Here is a 17,981-nt window from a genome sequence, read left to right as displayed (position 1 = left end):
AGCAAGTTTGTGGATGACACGAAGATGGCTGGACTTGCTGATAGTGATGAACATTTTCAAACGATACAGTATGATATAGATAGGCTGGTGAATTGGGTGGAGAAGTGGCAGATGGAATTTAATTCAGATAAATGCAAGGTGATGCATTTTGGAAGAACTAATGTAGGGGGAGTTATACAATAAATGCTAGGACCATCAAGAGCATAGAAACACAGAGGGACCTAGGTGTGCAAGTACACAAGTCCTTGAAGGTGGCAGGACAGGTGAAGAAGGTGGTGAAGAAGGGATATAAGAAATAGGAGCAGGAGCAGGCCATCCGGCCCCTCGAGCCTGCCCCGCCATTCAATAAGATCATGGCTGATCTGTCGTGGCTCAGTTCCACTTTCCCGCCCTCTCCCCATAACCCTTAATCCCCTCTCTTATCAAAAACCCATCAACCTGCTTCTTAAAAATATTTAGCGAGGCAGCCTCCACCACTTCAACGGGCAGAGAATTCCAGAGATTCACCACCCTTTGAGTGAAGAAGTTCCTCCTCAACTCCGTTCTAAACCGCCCCCCCTTTATCTTGAGGCTGTGCCCCCTAGTCCTACTGTCTTTTTTGAGCGGGAAGAGTCTCTCCACCTCTATCCTATCCATCCCATTCATCATCTTATACGTCTCAATGAGATCTCCCCTCATTGTTCTAAACTCTAACGAGTACAAGCCTAGTTTATTCAGCCTCTCCTCATAGCTCAACCCCCTCAACTCCGGTATCAGCCTAGTAAACCTCCTCTGCACTCCCTCCAAGGCCAAAATATCCTTGCGCAGGTGCGGCGCCCAAAACTGCACACAGTACTCCAGCTGCGGCCTCACCAATGCCCTATACAGCTGCAGCAAGACCTCCCTACTTTTATATTCAATCCCCCTCGCTATGAAGGCCAGCATCCCATTCGCCTTCCTGACCACCTGCTGCACCTGCAGGCTGGGTTTTTGCGACTCATGCACAAGGACCCCGAGGTCCCTCTGCACCGTCGCCTGCTGCAGTTTTTCGCCCTGTAAGTAATAGTCCTTCCTACCATTCTTCCTACCAAAGTGGACCACCTCACACTTGCCAACATTAAATTCCATTTGCCATTTCCTGGCCCATTCGCCCAGCCTATCTAGATCCTTCTGCAGACTCTCCACACCCTCCGCACAATTTGCCTTTCCCCCAATCTTGGTGTCATCAGCAAATTTCGACACCCTACACTCGGTTCCCTCCTCCAGATCATCTATATTTGGGCCATATCTTTTGCACTGATGTGTGAGTCTCCTCTGTCATGAGGATGGGATATTTGTGGATCCTCCTCCTTCTGTTATTTCAGCATCCACAACCATCCACAGTTAAATGTGGCAGGACTGCAGAGCTTAGATCTGAGCCGAGGAAACCAGAATTTCCTGAATGAGGAAAATCTCCAGTCAAACTGTCAGTGATATGAAACAGGATTTTCGAATAATCCTTTTCCTATGTGAGGATCTACCGGGAAGAGGGAACTCCGGGTAATTCCCGGAGATAGAACACTAGCCATACCTGCAGAAAATGTAGATCCTGTTTATTGTGGAATGTAACGGGAGACACCCCTCCCCTATAAACTAATCAAACAAAAATATTTCAACTTTCTAATGGGAGAATAATCTTTCCTTGTTGTATAAAATCTAGGGGATGGATCTTAAAGCAACAGTTAGCACAGTTTCACACTTTAACTCACCCTGAGATATTATACAGGTGATATAATGTCAATAGTTAAGAAGCACAGGGAATACTGAGAGATCCACTCTCATAGCTTTATCATTTAACTCTCAGTAAAATCTACAATTCTCATAAAACCCTGGATTTATGTAACAGCAGAAATGATTTTAAATTCAGGAAACGTAGCAGGGTCAGTGAGATTCAGGAGGGTAATTCTGATGATCAGGAGATGAGACCAGAATGTGGGACATGTTTAAAATTACTTTCTTGTTCACAGGATGTGGGTATCTCCTCCTCTAGGGGCCATTAGCAGTGGGAAATAAATGCTGGTCTCGCCATCGACACCCAATCCCATGGACAATTAAACAAAATATACATTTTGAGAGGTGTAAAAGTGGTTTCCCCCAGTAGGCAAACCAGTGAGAGTGAATTGTTCAGTTGTTTCAATGCTGACTATTGCCTTTTCCATTCAACAGAAAGGGTTTGATATTATTTGATTTATTATTGTCACATTTATTAATGCCAAAGCATACCGTACAGAGAGAAGGAAAGGAAAGATCCAGAATGTAGTGTTAGTCATAGCTAGGGTGTAGAGAAAGATCAACTTGGGTGAGGTATAGTATCGTAACTTAAATCAGTTCACCATTGGTGCTAAGTTTCTGACATAAAAATAGATCCAGCTATTTATCCTGTTGAATATTAATCTGAATTTAATGTGTTTCTCACTTTCTCCATTTAGTCTGCGTGGCAATAAAGTGGGAGATTCAGGAGTGAAACTATTGTCTGCGGCTCTGAGGAATCCAGAATGTAAAATACAGAAACTGGAGTAAGTATCAGACTCTGTGAGATTGTGTTAATAATCAGTGGATGTCTAACACTGTAAATTATTATCAGCGCCAGTAATAGTGTCATTAATAACCATTCCACATCATTCCTGTCAGTACTCATGTTAAACATCACGGATTCACTCTGATTCCTGAAATCTTTCTCTCTCTGATCTCCAGTTTGGAGAGTAACAGCCTCAGATATTCTCACCTCTGCTCTCAGTACAAACCAGTCAGTGATGTGTCTGAACCTGAGTTACAATAAACTGCGAGATTCAGGAGTGAAAGATTTAACTAATCATTTATAATTATTCTCAAAACCATTCATGAGAATAAAAAAGATGGACAAAACAATTAAATGTTTATAGATTTTCCAGATATGGCTGGTCACATGTTCAATTATTTAGTTTAATTTGTCATTCAGATTATAGATGTTTATGTCTATTGGCTTCTCAGTTTGATTAAACATAGAAAACTGCTGTATATTGGTAAGGCAGATTACAAACTACATGGAATTCTGTTGAGTTTTATCTCGAGGGATCCACTCTCAAATTTATATTAAACGGAGCTTAAGGAGCATCTTAAAAGAGAATGCAGAGATGGAGGTGGGGAGGGTTATGAAGAGAATTCCAGAGCTTACAGCCCAGCAGTTCAAGGCACAGCTCAGCTGGCAATGGCAATAATCACAGTGCAGAATAGTCTGAATCATGTCCCTATTAATAATGGACATTGCTTTTAAGAAGACAAATAATCATACTAAATATACCATTGCTATCAGTATTCGTGTTATTAAAAACACTGTCCGCTATTAGTAAACACATAATAAGCTTGGGAGCAAAGTTGGAGACCCTGAAATAAAAGAGACAAAGGCAGCCTGGATATGAAGTTTATCTGAGTGACAGGAAACAGGCAGGAGAGGTGAACTGTACCTTTTCATTTATAGGAAGCTGACAGTGGCTTTCCCCAGCAACCAGTACTGTGTCACTACGACTAATTCTCTTTACATATACTACTATATTAGACTTGGGTTTATCTAAAAATGAGATGTGAACCAAGTTCCAGCTCACGGCCACCAGACCACAGAGTGGATACAGCATATAGAACATTCCAGCGCAGTACAGACCCTTCGGCCCTCGATGTTGTGCCAACCAGTGGAACCAATCTAATGACCCTCTAACCTAAACTATTCCAATGTTATCCATATGCCTATCCACTGACCGTTTGAACACCGTTAAAGTTGGCGAGTCCACAACTGCTGCAGGCAGGGCATTCCACGCCCTTACTACCCTCTGAGTAAAGAACCTACCTCTGACATCCGTCCTATAATTACCACCCCTTAATTTAAAGCTATGTCCCCTCGTGTTAGCCATCACCATCCGAGGGAAAAGGCACTCACTGTCCACCCTATCCAACCCTTTGATCATCTTGTATGCCTCAATTAGGTCACCTCGTAACCTTCTTCTCTCGAATGAACCTCAAGCCCCTCAGCCTGTCCTCATAAGACAAAAGAACAAAATTAGCCCGGGAAACAGGCCCTCTGGCCCAACGAGCCCGTGCCGCCATCTCAACACCACCAGTGCCCCCCCTCCACCCATGACCCTTGTCTAATATTTTATGGCCATCCAGATTGAGGGAAACTGATTTAGGGACAATTTATTCCTGCCAATCAGCCTAATAGCACATCTTTGGGGTGTGGGAGGAAACTGGAGCACCCGGAGAAAACCCACGCAAGCACGGGGAGAATGCGCAAACTCCCACAGACACCGGCCCAAATCCATGTGTCTGCACAGCAATCAGCGATAGTCACTGAGCTGTCGTCTTGCCCAGTATCTGGTCCAGTTTAGGCACACACTAACGACATGAAGCACTAGGCCAATCTCAAACAACCAAGAGCAGCCCCAGTACGACCCATTGCGTGTATGCCCCTCGTTGGACACGAGGTGGACCGACTTAAAACCTGTGAATGAAAAGGAAAACAAAAACATTATTATTGTACCAAACCCATTTACATTACCAGGGACGCCCCAATGCTAATGACTCTTATTTAAAACAATCTCCTATATCCACCCATCTCCAACCCACTCATGTGCCTGTCTAAGTTACTCTTAAAGGACTCTAGCGTGTTTGCCTCCACCACCTTACTTGGCAGAGCATTCCATACCCCCACTCCCCTCTGTGTGAAAAACCTCCCTCTAATATCTGTGTTATACCTCTCCCCCCTCACCTTAAGCCCATGGACCCTTGTCCTATGTGTCTCTATCATAGGAAATAGCTTACCTCTGTTTACTCTATCTATACCCTTCATAATCTTATATACCTCTATTAGATGCCCCCTCAGTCGGCGTCTTTCAAGGGAAAAGAGCCCCAATTTCTTCAATCTTTCCTCATACCCCAGTCCTTCCATACCAGGCAACATCCTGGTAAACTTCCTCTGCACTCTCTCCAGAGCCTCCACGTCCTTCCGGTAGTAAGGCAACCAGAACTGGACGCAGTACTCCAAATGCGGCCTAACCAACGTTCTGTACAACTGCAACATTAGACTCCAGCTCTTATATTCTATACCCCTTCCTATAAAGGCTAACATACCAGGGAAGGAAAATCTCCAACAGAAGGGAATCAAAACCATATTCCCTTTACATTGAATGGCAGCACCATCACTGAATCCTAGACCATCAACATCCTGAGTGGTGGGGGCTGCACTGGGACCACTGAACAGACACTGAACTGTAAACACTGTGGCTCCAAGGGTAGATCAACAGCCTGGGAATTCGGAGATGAGGAACTCACCTCCTGTCTCCCAAATTGTTGCCCAAGGCACAAGTCAGCAGTGTGATGGAATCTGCTCATCTTGCTGGATTGATGCAGCTTCAGAAACACTGAAGAAGCTCATCCAGGGAAAAGGAGCCACTGGATCAGCTGGCCATTGACCAAATTAAACATTGACTGTCTCTACCACTGACACACAGTGGCAGGATTTTACCACATACAAGGTGGAATGGAGCAGCTCACCAAGGTTCCTGAGACAGCATCATCCAAACAGGCACTATCCATCACTGAGATGGGCAAGGATATCAGAAGGATGGAACACCAACCAGCTTCAGATTTCTTTCCAAATCACACACCATTCTGACTTGGAATATATTGCTTTTCCATCACTGATGTGGGATCAGAATCCAGGATATTCCTTCCTAACGGTTTTACAAAGAACAACACAGCACGGGAAACAGGCCCTTTGGCCCAACGAGCCCACGCTGCCGTCTTAACAATGTATTTTTCCTACACCTCCCTTGACCCGTGTTTATGCTTATGGTACCCCCGTTGGAAACCAGGTTCAGGGGAGAATAATTTAGGGACAATTTGTTACACCAATCAGCCTAAGAGCACATCTTTGGGGTGTGGGAGGAAACCGGAGCACCCAGAGGAAACCCACGCAACCACAGGGAGAATGCGCAAGCTCCCACAGACACCGGCCCAAATCCATGTATCTGCACAGCCAGCAGTGATAGTCACTGAGCTGTTGTGGTGCCCATCTGCCGGTCCAGTTTGAAGCACACACAAACGACGTGAAGTACTAGGCCATTCTCGAAACATCCAAGAGCAGCCCATGCACGACCCACCGTGTGCATGCCCCTCGCTAGACAACAAGGTGGACCGACTCACCTGCAGAGTAAAAGAGACAAAACATCAACACGTGTAGCATTATGAACATCCCGAGGCTCTGACCCTTATGTAAAACTGTCTCCTATAACCCTCCATCCCTGTTTCGCTCATGTGCCTATTTAAGTAAACCTTAAACAAGTCCAGCATGCCTGCCTCCACCACCTTACTTGGTAGTGCATTCCATACCCCCACGACCCTCTGTGTGAGAAACCTCCCTCTAGCACCCAAATTATACCTCTCCCCGCTCACCCTAAGCTCATGGCCCCTCGTGATATTTGTCTCCAATCTAGGAAAAAGCCTGCCAGATTTTGGACCAGATGCTGTGCAGAATTTAAGAAGATGGCTCACCACCTCCTTCTCAAGAGCAACTGGGGATGGGCTGCAAGTGTTTGCATTGCCCGTGATACCATCATCCCCTGAAATAATTAATAAAGACGAGCTCTACCCACTGAAGGGATGGGTAATTGTGCCTGTGTGTAACCCAAACACCGTCACAGAGGAGAGAGAAAACAGCTGCGACAGGACAAATTGTGTGACCATTGCGCAGGCCAGAGGAATTCCAAAGATAGATCTGGTGGAACTATTCAATATACCCAGCGAGGGTCTCAATGTCCTGGTGTTGTGCTGTGTTCTATACAACCTGGAGTTAGAGTGGAGAAGCTTTGAACAAAGTGTGATGCAATACAATGTTGACCAGATGCTTCATGATGAGGAATCCCATAGACCACAGGCCAGGGACATGGGATATGTGTCAGGGAGGATGGAGATTCAGTAATACAGACATGTTTTCCATGGACCTTAACTCACACAGCCATTCAGTGTAATAAATCTTCCACCATCTCCAGCACTGTTACTGTTTGTGTGAATGTTTTATAATTTCCCTGGAGACGTCACTACATGAAACAAAGACATTGGAATTGTATTGAGCTCATTCAGTGCTGTATTTCCCATCTCACATTCCCAGTGAACTGTTAAAGACCCAGTAATATGGTGAAGGATTTATTTCGTGGTGTTCCATCTCTGAATTTACTGAAAATACAAACATAACAAAGTGACTGGTAACAACAAAGTATAACGCTGTGAAACCCAAGGCAGCAACCCCACCATGACAACCACCCCCATCCCTGCACTTTCCACTGAGCTACAGGCAGGATCTTTACCCCCTCCTCTGGGAATTTCAATGACCGTGGCCTTTGTCCTTGGATTTCCTGAGTCCTGGAAGGATCCGACCGACTGTGAATCCTCTGCACAGATACTGGAGTTGTCTCCATCATCATAGCTTCATGAGGTGTTTCTGTTACAGTCGGAGCAGAAGAGGACCCACTGCCCACACCAGGGGCATCCTGAGAGGAGCTCCCAGATGCTGCAGGCAGCCGCTCCTCTATCCATTCAGGACAAACTGGACCCTCCCTGTTCAGCTGGGAAGTCCTGACAGTGACTCCAGGCACATTTTCCCATCCCTCCCACAGCCCGTGTTCCACAGAGCTCCTGGAGGTGGTGAGAACATGCAGCTCATGTGTATTTGCTGTGGGTGATAGGCTGGATGTGACTCTCCATGAAGGTCACCAATCTCTCTGTGGAGAATGTTATTTGTGCCCATACCTGAGACATGGTAACACTGCTGGCCTGGATTGACTCCTCCATCCTTTGTGTCTGGAGACACACAGCCTTTGGAAACTCCACCGGATGTTAAAATACCTTACACTGCAGCTCCAGTATCTGCTGCATTGTTAAAGACTCCAGTCACATTTCACCTTCCACAAGCTGGCTCTGCCCTCTCCCCTCAAGAGTGTGAGTGAACTCAGCTATTGCTGCCTCCATCAGCTGCTCGGGTTTGTGTGTGCTGTCCTGTGCTGCCAGATTGTAACCCCTTTGCTACTCGTGTGAGACAGTATCTGCTCTGGCGGATGTTATGGGGAATAATATGACAATACATTCTCTGACAACCCCTTCCTCATCTTCAGAGGTGCACACCCATCTCCCTCTCACCAGAGCTGTTGATTTGCGAGAGAGTGAAGAATGTTAGAGGGTAATGCACATTCCAACATGTCCTGGAGACTGTTCCTAACCCAGAGCTCCATGTGACCAATGGTGAACACACAAGCACCAGGTTTTGGACTCAGCAGCAGAGCCTCTCCTGTGCCCATCACTCACTCTCTCTGGATCCACAACCCATCTCACCATCAGCGATTGCCCACCCAGCCTCCAGGTCTCCCAGCTCCAGCATTTCATCTTCCATTGGCATAAGGATAACACAGTCCAGACACTCTCACTCTTGGCTCCTTCTCTGAAGCTGTGTGCCCTCTTCTACAAGCACATAAATTTCCATTGTTACTCACCCATCAAAGACACACACAAGCCTATGGTGCTGCCAGACTGCCGATCATGGGCCCACCAGGATGGTCACTCAGTGTGGGCAGTGCAGCAGTCATCTCTGACTGACCGGAACCCTTCACAGAGAGGCTGACATGTTCCTGAAGATTGATGCTGCTGTTTGGACATTGCCAGTGTCTGGGTGGAGATGTTCTTTCCACAATTTCTCTTTCATCCTTATTCACATATCAGCCTGTAAGTTTAGCATTCACTGTTGTTGGTAAAGATATCTCTGAGACTAGTTGTGAGTCAAAGTATAGCAGTTTATTCAAAAGCTTTTGGGAGATACACCTGGTACCTAACAGCAGTTCCTCTGGCTTCTCTCTGAGCACTAATTAAGAGCACATATTTATACCCCCCCAAGTACGTACATATCTTCTCATTCTCAGCAGGTTCCCAGGCTGTGGTTGTCCTCCATCGTAGGAACATGGCTGCCTCAGCATTTCTTCATGGTTATCTGAAGTGTGATTAGCCATTCGCTAACATACAGGCCGGCACAACAAGTTAACGGGGCCAGTATAACAATTTTATGTTCGTAGGTTCTATTGCATATAATATCTCAGTACATAACACATAAACAGTACAAAACAAATATATATGAAGGCATGCAAGCTCCACTATGTTAGGCAGAATATTAAAGACACAAACATAGGTATGAGCTGGGTCAGCTACATTTCTGAACACAATTAGCTGGGACTATCATAAACTTGTGTACAACAGCAGGGACAGCTGCTGTCTTATCTGTCTGGGACACATGAAAACAAGCCTTACATCTGTCTGGGACACATGAAAATAAGCCTTACATCTGTCTGGGACACATGAAAACAAGCCTTACATCTGTCTGGGACACACGAAAACAAGCCTTACATCTGTCTGGGATACACGAAAACAAGTCTTACATCTGTCTGGGACACATGAAAACAAGCCTTACATCTGTCTGGGATACATGAAAATAAGTTGAAAACAAGTCTTACAATACTTTTTTATAGATCTCTAAGTATTACAAAGTTCATTAACCCATTCCCTACTGCACTCCCCCCTTTTGGTCGGGGGCCAGGGCCCAGGCATGGCCCCATGACCAATTTAGAACCAGTTGTTACCGACATATGGGCCTAGCTCCTTTGTCAGGAGTCTGCCCCCTCTGCCTGTACACTTGCACCCTGTATAACCCGGGCTGTTAACTGTTTTACAACAGGTATTCAATAATGTCATACAAACACAGCAAGCAGTAACAATTACAATTAATACAATTAATCCACACATCAGCTATGAACCCTACGTCCCAAACCATTGCCCCAGCCAGCCCAGAGGGTTATAATCGTGATATTGGGTCTCTTGTCTTTGCTACTTGTTTGATATGATCTGCCAAGCGAGTTAAATTCTCCAAAGCATTTGGAACATACATACAACATTCGGAGCCAACGATAGCGCATGTTCCTCCTTGGGAGGCTAGCACATAATCATGAGCCTGTTGGTTCTGTAAGGCAACGGTCTGGAGAGCTACAACCTCTGCTGATATCTGAGAGATGGCTGTGCTTACTTCATCGAACCCAGCTTTAGTTTTTTTGCAATTCTCTCTAGGGTTGAGACCATATGTATAAGTTCCTGCGCTGCCTTTGCTGTTCCGTAGAATGGGTATGCTAGCATGAGGAATTGCTCTGTTCCACTAATGGCTCGCTTGGTCTTGAGCGAGTGTATCTCGGGTTGGTTCTGTAAGTCGGTGTAATGGTGAATATCGGGTACCACATATGCTTGATAACAGGACCCCGACCATCCCCCGGAAGTCAAGGATAGACATTGTTTCTACAGACAAAATAGGTGCCATTATAGGCAGTCATGCTGCTCACATAGGCGGAGGAGAAACTAACGGAGACATTGTCTGTGGGACAGTGGATTGTGACCTGTTCTACCCGAGTCCAGGCGCTACTGGTAATGTTAATCTATTGAATACAGTAGCTGCGGCCAACAGGTATGGAATCATTTCTTAGCAGGCAGATAGAACCTCTCTGTTGATTTTTCAGAACAAAGTGTGGTGGAGAGTCTGATCTATTATAGTGAGGCTGGTAATTGTTCTTAAAGGCTGATAGAGTGCACCCTCTGCCTCCCAACCCCAGAACAGCATCACTGTCACTGACATTGAAAGAACCTTGTATAGTGGTTCCTGATGGGGATTTAACTGTCACTTTCCTTGTCCCGTCCTGGGTTCCATTCTGATTCAACATCCATTCTATCATTTCCGGGGTCAACAAAGGGAACAAAGGATATTCCCCCCTCGCTTCCGAGTGTGGGAATGTGCAAACAGACCCAGCACTTGCTCAAATTCAACGGTACTACATATAAGTAGGACATGTACACGGATGTGTTTGTATGAAGGGGTCCAATTTCAGAGGATTGTTGATTCCACCAATACCCTCCCTCTGTGGCTGACAGGCCCAAGGTCGTGAGAAACAGCAGGAGAATCATCGTATTACTTAATTATAACCCGCGTGACCGTTATACAATGGTTCAAAGGCTATATCGCCCGCAGCTTCCCATTGACCCGATCACCCGCGCGGAACTTCCTGGGAGCCCGATCAGCTTGCTTGGAGGTCAGCTGTCTCTGTGAATTGAGCACATTACATATTTTCAATTGGTGCTGGTTTATTCTTTCAATTGAGTCCAGTGTTTCCAGACACCCCTGCCTTGCATTTTTATGCAGGCACAGGTGTCGCCACTGATGTTAACCACGTATGGGCTGTTCCATTTGGGGGCAAACCCGGGTCTTCCGGGTAATGTCTTTACCATAACCTTGCTGCCCATCGGGGGTACCTCAGGGTCTGTTCTAGTTCAATTTACTCATCCCTGGTTAATTGGTTTTCCCTTACTGTCTTTCATATACCCTTCAGTTGGGGGTTTAACTCTAAAACCTATCCTCTAATTCTATCTCATAGAGGGCCTACATCTGTCCCCCGGTAATAATGGATTCGGGCAGTTGCATGGTCCTTCCAGCCATTAACTCATATGGTGTCAGCCCTGTGGTTCGATTCATAGTAGCTCTGAGTTTCATTAATATGAGGGGCAATACCTCAGTCCCTCTCCTTCCTGAGTCCCACATGGCCTTTGCCAGGAAGGTCTTAAGGTTTCTATTCATACGTTCCACCATTCCTGAACTTTGAGGGTGGTAGGGTATGTGAAATCTCTGTTTTATCCCTATCAGTTGGCATGTAGTTTTACCTTCCCCATAAAGTGTGTGCCTTGATCACAGTCTATTTGCAAAGGAACCCCCCATCTTGGGATTACTTCCTCAGCCAATATCCTTGTCACAGTTATGGCTGAACAATGTTTATTGGGGAACGCTTCTACCCATTTGGTGAATTGATTGATTATCGCTAAACAGTATGTTCTCCCGTGTGACTGCGGGAGGGGCCCTGTGAAGTCCATTTGTAGATGTTCCCATGGACCCTTAGGGTGAGGCTGATGCCCCATCTTAACCTTTACAGGTTTCCCTGGGTTAAACTGGGCACAGGTTGTGCACCGATGACAATACCAGGCAATATCCCCATTCCCTTCCACCACCACTCCTTTCCTATACTGGCTATCATGGCATCCCTTCCCATCATGATAATCCATGTTGTAACTGTATCAGAGTTTGCTGGATACATTCGGGCACTAACACTTTATAATTTAACCTCCATATACCCCTCTCATCAGGCGTAGCTTCCTGAGATTTCCACCTTGCACGTTCTTCCCCAGGGGTGTCCTCATGTAGCTGTGAGATGTCTATCGGAGGTTCAATTTTAATTGGGGGGGCCTCCCATTGTGACAAATCCCCTTCTTCCCAAATGTTCATATAGTCATGTACAATCCCAAATACATATCTACTGTTGGTGTAAATATTGACCCATTTCCCCACCACTTCAGTAAAAGCCTGGGTCAGGGCTACTAGCTCCGCCACTTGTGCTGACATTCTTCCTGCTTGGAACACTTCTAAGTCCGTGTTTAACACCGCGCATCCCGTTTGTGGTGATCTGTCTATATACTTCCGTGACCCATCCACAAACAGGGTCTCCTCCGGTGCCTCTAAGGGCACATCCTTTATTCTACTTTCCTCTGCTCCTTCATCTCCATTCCCACATGTATGTGGTTTCCTTTCACCTAACATTCCTTCGGTGGGATTCTCTCAATGTCTTGTACGATGGTGATGCTGGGGGGAAGAAGTACTGCCTCCCACTTTGTCCTTTTTATATTTGAGATAGACCGTAATTTTCCTGTATTTAACATTTCCAGCAAGGTATGTTTGGTGTGCAAGACTATATTTCCCGTCATTACAATGGGCTTGCTGACTTTTACCCCGTGCCACGCAATCCAGCACGGCTACACATCGGGGTAATCTGGTCACTACGGGGCCCTCCGCTGTAGAATAATATCCCTCTGGCCACTGTTTGTCCCCATGCGTTTGGGTCACAGGTTAAAGAGATGTGTGTTGTTTCCAGACAGTGCTCCTCTACTCACATTGTCGGCCACTTTAAGACTTGAACAGCAGGTTAGGTGTAAAGATTCGCATTCTAATCAGTAATCTGTAAACTGTTGGTGCTTTATATGCTCTGTCTGAGGCCAGAACTCTCCATTTACCTGAAGAAGAGCTTAACCTCGAAAGCTTGTGAGTTTACTATCAAATAAATCGGTTGGACTTAAACCTGGTGTTGTCAGAGTTTTTACTCAGGGTACGGACATTGGAATCCTGAGCTCTTCCCTTTCACCATCATCCTTTTTGTCATTTAATCACTCTGGCACTTCCAGTTTGTTCTTTCCTTGTCACCCGCCCATCCCCAGCTCCCTGTCACTTAAAACAATTTAATTCACTGATACTTCCAAGTTCTAATTTAAGCTGATTGAACTGAAACTAAATCTGTTTCTGTCTTCACAGATATTGCCTGACCTGATGAGAGTTTCCAACATATTTATTCATATTTCAGATTTACAGCATTAATATAATTTTGCCTTCTGTATCAACTGAAGTTGTGTTTCTTGAATGTCCCACACTGTACATTATTATTGTCAATAATCTTATTCTTAAAAACAGTGTGGATTTACCCTGATTCCTGTTATTTTTCTTTCTCTGATCTCCAGTCTCGATGTTAACGCTCTCACCGATTCCTGTGCCGAGGACCTGGCCTCTGCTCTCAGTACAAACCACTCACTGATAGATCTGAATCTGGGTTACAATAAACTGGGAGATTCAGGAGTGAAACGGCTGTCTGTGGCTCTGAGGAATCCGGACTGTAAAATACAGAAACTGCAGTAAGTAGCAGACTGTGTGAGATTGTGTTTATAATTGATATATAATCATATGGTGCACCCTCTGAGGTTCTCTCCTCTTCCTCAGATGTGTACAGCTCTCCCCGGACACAGCATCCATTGATTTGTGAAAGGGGGGAGAGTGAATAGATGACAGTAAATGGAGGACAGGACATGGTGGTGGAGTCTCGCTGTTAGTAACAGATAACAGTACAGTAGCGAGAGGTGAACTTAGTTCCCATGATCAAGATGCAGAATCAGTTTGGGGAGAGATAAGAATTAAAAAAGTTAAAAGATCACTTGTGGGAATCATTTGTAGGCCCCGAACAATACTTAGAATCTCTGACACAGTTTACAGGAAAAATAATGGGGTCTTGTAAAAACAAACTGCAATAATCACGAGTGATTTTAATCTCCATAGACAAAGAAGAACAAAGAACCACACAACACAGTAACAGGCCCTTCGGCCCACCAAGCCTGCGGTGACTCTTAATCCTTATGCAAACCCAGTACTTACTGCCCAATTTATATTCCTCTGTGTATCTCCTGTTCATGTATCTATAAAGATGCATGTTGGACATTGGTAACATGCCTGCTTCCATCACCTCCATTGACAGTGCATTCAAGGCACCCACCACCCTCTGTGTGAAAAGTTTTCCATAATTGTGTATACCTCCATCAGGTCACCCCTCAGCCTCCCTTTTTGTAATGAAAACAATCCGTGTTTATCCAACCTCTCCTCAAAACTTAACCTCCCCCTTGACCAGGCAACATTCTGGTGAACCTTCTTTACATCCTCTCCAAAGCATCCCCATCCTTCTGGTATTGTGGCAAACAGAACTGCAACCAATATTCAAATGTGACCAACTAAAGTTTCATACAGCTGTAACATAACTTGCTAACTTTTATACTCAATGCCCCAGTCAATGCTGTCTGCCTTCTTCACCACTTCATCCATTTTAGGGATCTGTAGACTTGTACACACAGATCCCTCTGTAGGTCAATGTTCCTATGGGTTCTTCCACTTACTGTATAAATCACTCAGATTGTCAAAAGTTGAATAGAAGATTAGTTCACAGAATGTATTCAAGTAATTTCCTGGAGAAGCACGTTTCAGTCCCAATCACAAAACAAGCTGTTTTAGACATGGTGATGTGTAAATGTGTGGCGTTTCCAACAGAAATAGATTCCTTTCATTTGAAAAACAGCAGCAGAAGTGTTCCAACTGTTACTAATTCAAGGATTGTATTAGTGAAGATGTGGCACTGGGATTGGCACTGCTGCCTCACAGCGTCAGGGACCCAGATTCATTCCAGTCTGTGGAGTTTTCACGTTCTCCCCGTGTCTGTGTGGGTTCCACCGGCTGCTCCCACAGTCCAAAAAATGTGTAGGTTTGGTGGATTGGCCGTGCTAAATTGCCTGTTAGTGTCCAAGATGTGTAGGTGGGGGGATTAGCAACGTAAATATGTGAGGTTACAGGAAACTGGGCAACTGCAGATCTATTAGTCTGACAGTGAGAGTATGGAAAATCCTATAATAATCTATAATAAAGGAAGTGAGAACAGAACATTTCAAAATTAATGTCAGGATTAGACAGGGCCAACATGGATTTATGAAAGGCTGGCACGGTGACACAGTGGTTAACATTATTGTATCACAGCCGGGGGCCCGGGTTCAATTCCAGCCTCGGGTGACTGTGTGGAGTTTCTACATTCTCCCCGTGTCTGTGTGTTTCCTCTGGGTGCTCCGGTTTCCTCCCACACTCCAAAGATATGCATGGTAGATGGATTCACCATGATAAAATTGCCCTTACTGTCCCAAGATGTGTAGGTTAGGTGGATAAGCCCCAGTAAATTGTGATGTTGTGGGGAGCGGATCTTGGTAAAATACTCCATCCGAGTGTATCCTACACTCAGGATTCTACAGTTGGATGATTCACACATAAGAGGTTATTAAAGAAAATTGGAGCACATGGGATTGGGTGAAATATACCAGCATGGATTGAGAACTGGTTAGTGGACAGAAACAAGGAGTTGGAATAAATGGGTTATTTTTGGGTTGACAGCCTCTAACTAGTGGAGTACGGCAGGGATCAGTGTTTGGGTCTCAGCTATTCAAAATCTATATCAATGATGTGGATGTGAGAATCAAATATAATATTTCCAAATTTGTGATGAATAGAAAACCATGTGGAAATCTGAATTGTGAGGAGGATGCAGTGATGTTTGAAGGGGATGTGGAGAGGCTCAGGGAGTGGCCAAATGTTTCCCAGCTGGATGACAAGGTGGAAAAAGGTTATCTAATTTTGTTAGAAAATAAAACTGACATTAAGACAACTCCAAAGATATACATGGTAGATGGATTCACCATGATAAAGATATTTTGATGTCCTAGTTAATGAGGCACTGAAAGTGAAGATGAGAGCAGTTAAGATAACAAATGGTATGTTAGACATTATTCTAAGAGGATTTGAGTTGAGGAAAAAGATGTCTTCCTGTAATTATATGCAGCCTTGCTGAGACCAACCTGGAGAATTGTGGACAGTTTTGGTCTCCTGACCGAAGCAAAGATGTACTTGGCATGTAAAGAAGGTTCACTAAAATAGGTCCAGGGACAGATGGGTTGTCCTCTGAGGAACAAAAACACTTTATTCTCAGACCTTTAGAAGAATGATAGCTGAACTTATTCAAACCTACACTATTTTGTGGGGTTCAATAAACCAGATGCAGAAAGGATGTTTCCCCTTGCTGGAGGGTCTGAAACCTGGGACACAGTCTGAGAATAAGGGGCAGTTATTTAGGCTGAGATGAGGGGTATTTGGTTCCCATTAGAATGCTGGTGAATCAAGGAATGCAGGGATAATGTTGGAAATGGTGTTGAAGCAGAGGATCAGCCATGGTCACATTGAATGGTAGAGTGGATTTGAAGGACAGAATGGATGATTCCTGCTCCTGTTTCTTAAATGTTCTTATTGCAATAGGAATGGAAGGTAAGAGTAAGAAGGTTTTGCTGCAGTTTTACACGACCTGCATTAGAACACAACTGGAGTAATGTGTATAGTGTTGTGCTATTTACTGAAAGAAAACGACAGAGTTGTATTTGAACCAGTTCAGAGAAAGTTCACTTGGCTGATTCCTGGGATGGAGAGATTTATTTTGAGGAAAATTTGAGCAGATTGGAGCAAAATCTGTGAAAGTTCAGAAGATTAAAAGGTGATTGCATTGAGGGGATGAGACAGGGTGGTTACTGAGAGGCTGTTTCCTCTTGTAAGAGAGACCAGAACAAGGGGACAGTTTTCAAATGTAATTGTCAGTCCCTTAAGACTGAGAGGAGGAGAAATTTATTTTTTTAGATGGTCGCTGGTCAGTGGAATTCTCTTCCCTGGAGACGAGTGGAGGCAGAGTCATTGAATATATTCAAGGCTGGGTTAAGAATGATTTTAGATTGAGAAGAGAATCAAGGGTTACAGAGGAGCGAGCGGGAAAATAATTGTGACTACAATTAGATCAGCCATGATGGAGTCTGCTCGAGGGGCTGAATGGCCTTCTGCTGCTCCTAGTTATTTTGTTCTTATCCCAATACGTCCTTCAGACTGCTCTCTGTGACCAGTGATGGATACACAAGCTCTATGTTTTCTCCTCACCAGACACTCTCCTGTGCCTATTCATTAGGCCACCCACTCAACCCATCTCACCAGCAGTAATTACCCACTCTGCCCCCAGGCCTTCCTGATCCAGCACTTCATCTTCCATTGGTGTGAGGATGGCAAGATCTGGATGTCTCCACTCTTCTTCACTCATTCCCTGATGGTGTTTGCTCTCTTTCCAAACACATAAATTATTCCTCACTCATCAAACACATGCACTAGCCCAGGGTTGTCCAACGTGTGGACCAAGGGGTGAATGTGACCTTCGAAGCCCCTCAATGCGGCCCCCGGAGCGAGTTTCGAGAATCTCCGTCACACAGTTCAGTTTGAATGGAAGAGTCTGTGTGGAGCTGCTCCTCCAATCACATGCCATTTCTTTCCCATGTTTGCTGCTGATGGGTTTTTGAGCCAATCTGCAGCAAATGTGGGAGAGAAACAATTTGTGATTGATGAGGATTAAACTCTAATCATCATCTTTATTTATTCCTCATTA

General features: G+C 44.9%; 1 protein-coding gene across 1 annotated transcript in view; it reads left to right on the top strand.

Annotated features, from left to right (window-relative positions):
• The window catches only part of LOC145337420 (NACHT, LRR and PYD domains-containing protein 3-like), a 155,472-nt gene that overhangs the window by 17,387 nt on the left and 120,104 nt on the right, over window positions 1-17,981 (top strand). Inside the window, exons 6-7 of the mRNA XM_080182194.1 lie at window positions 2,448-2,534; window positions 13,675-13,845. Of these exons, the coding sequence (XP_080038320.1) occupies window positions 2,448-2,534; window positions 13,675-13,845 (258 nt within the window). The remainder of the gene's footprint in view (window positions 1-2,447; window positions 2,535-13,674; window positions 13,846-17,981) is intronic.

This window comes from Carcharhinus amblyrhynchos, unplaced genomic scaffold (genome assembly GCF_965287045.1).
Source record: "Carcharhinus amblyrhynchos unplaced genomic scaffold, sCarAmb.v2.hapA scaffold_48, whole genome shotgun sequence".
Lineage (NCBI taxonomy): Eukaryota > Metazoa > Chordata > Chondrichthyes > Carcharhiniformes > Carcharhinidae > Carcharhinus > Carcharhinus amblyrhynchos.
Note: the sequence above shows the minus strand (reverse complement) of the source record. Positions and strands in the feature narration are given on the sequence as shown.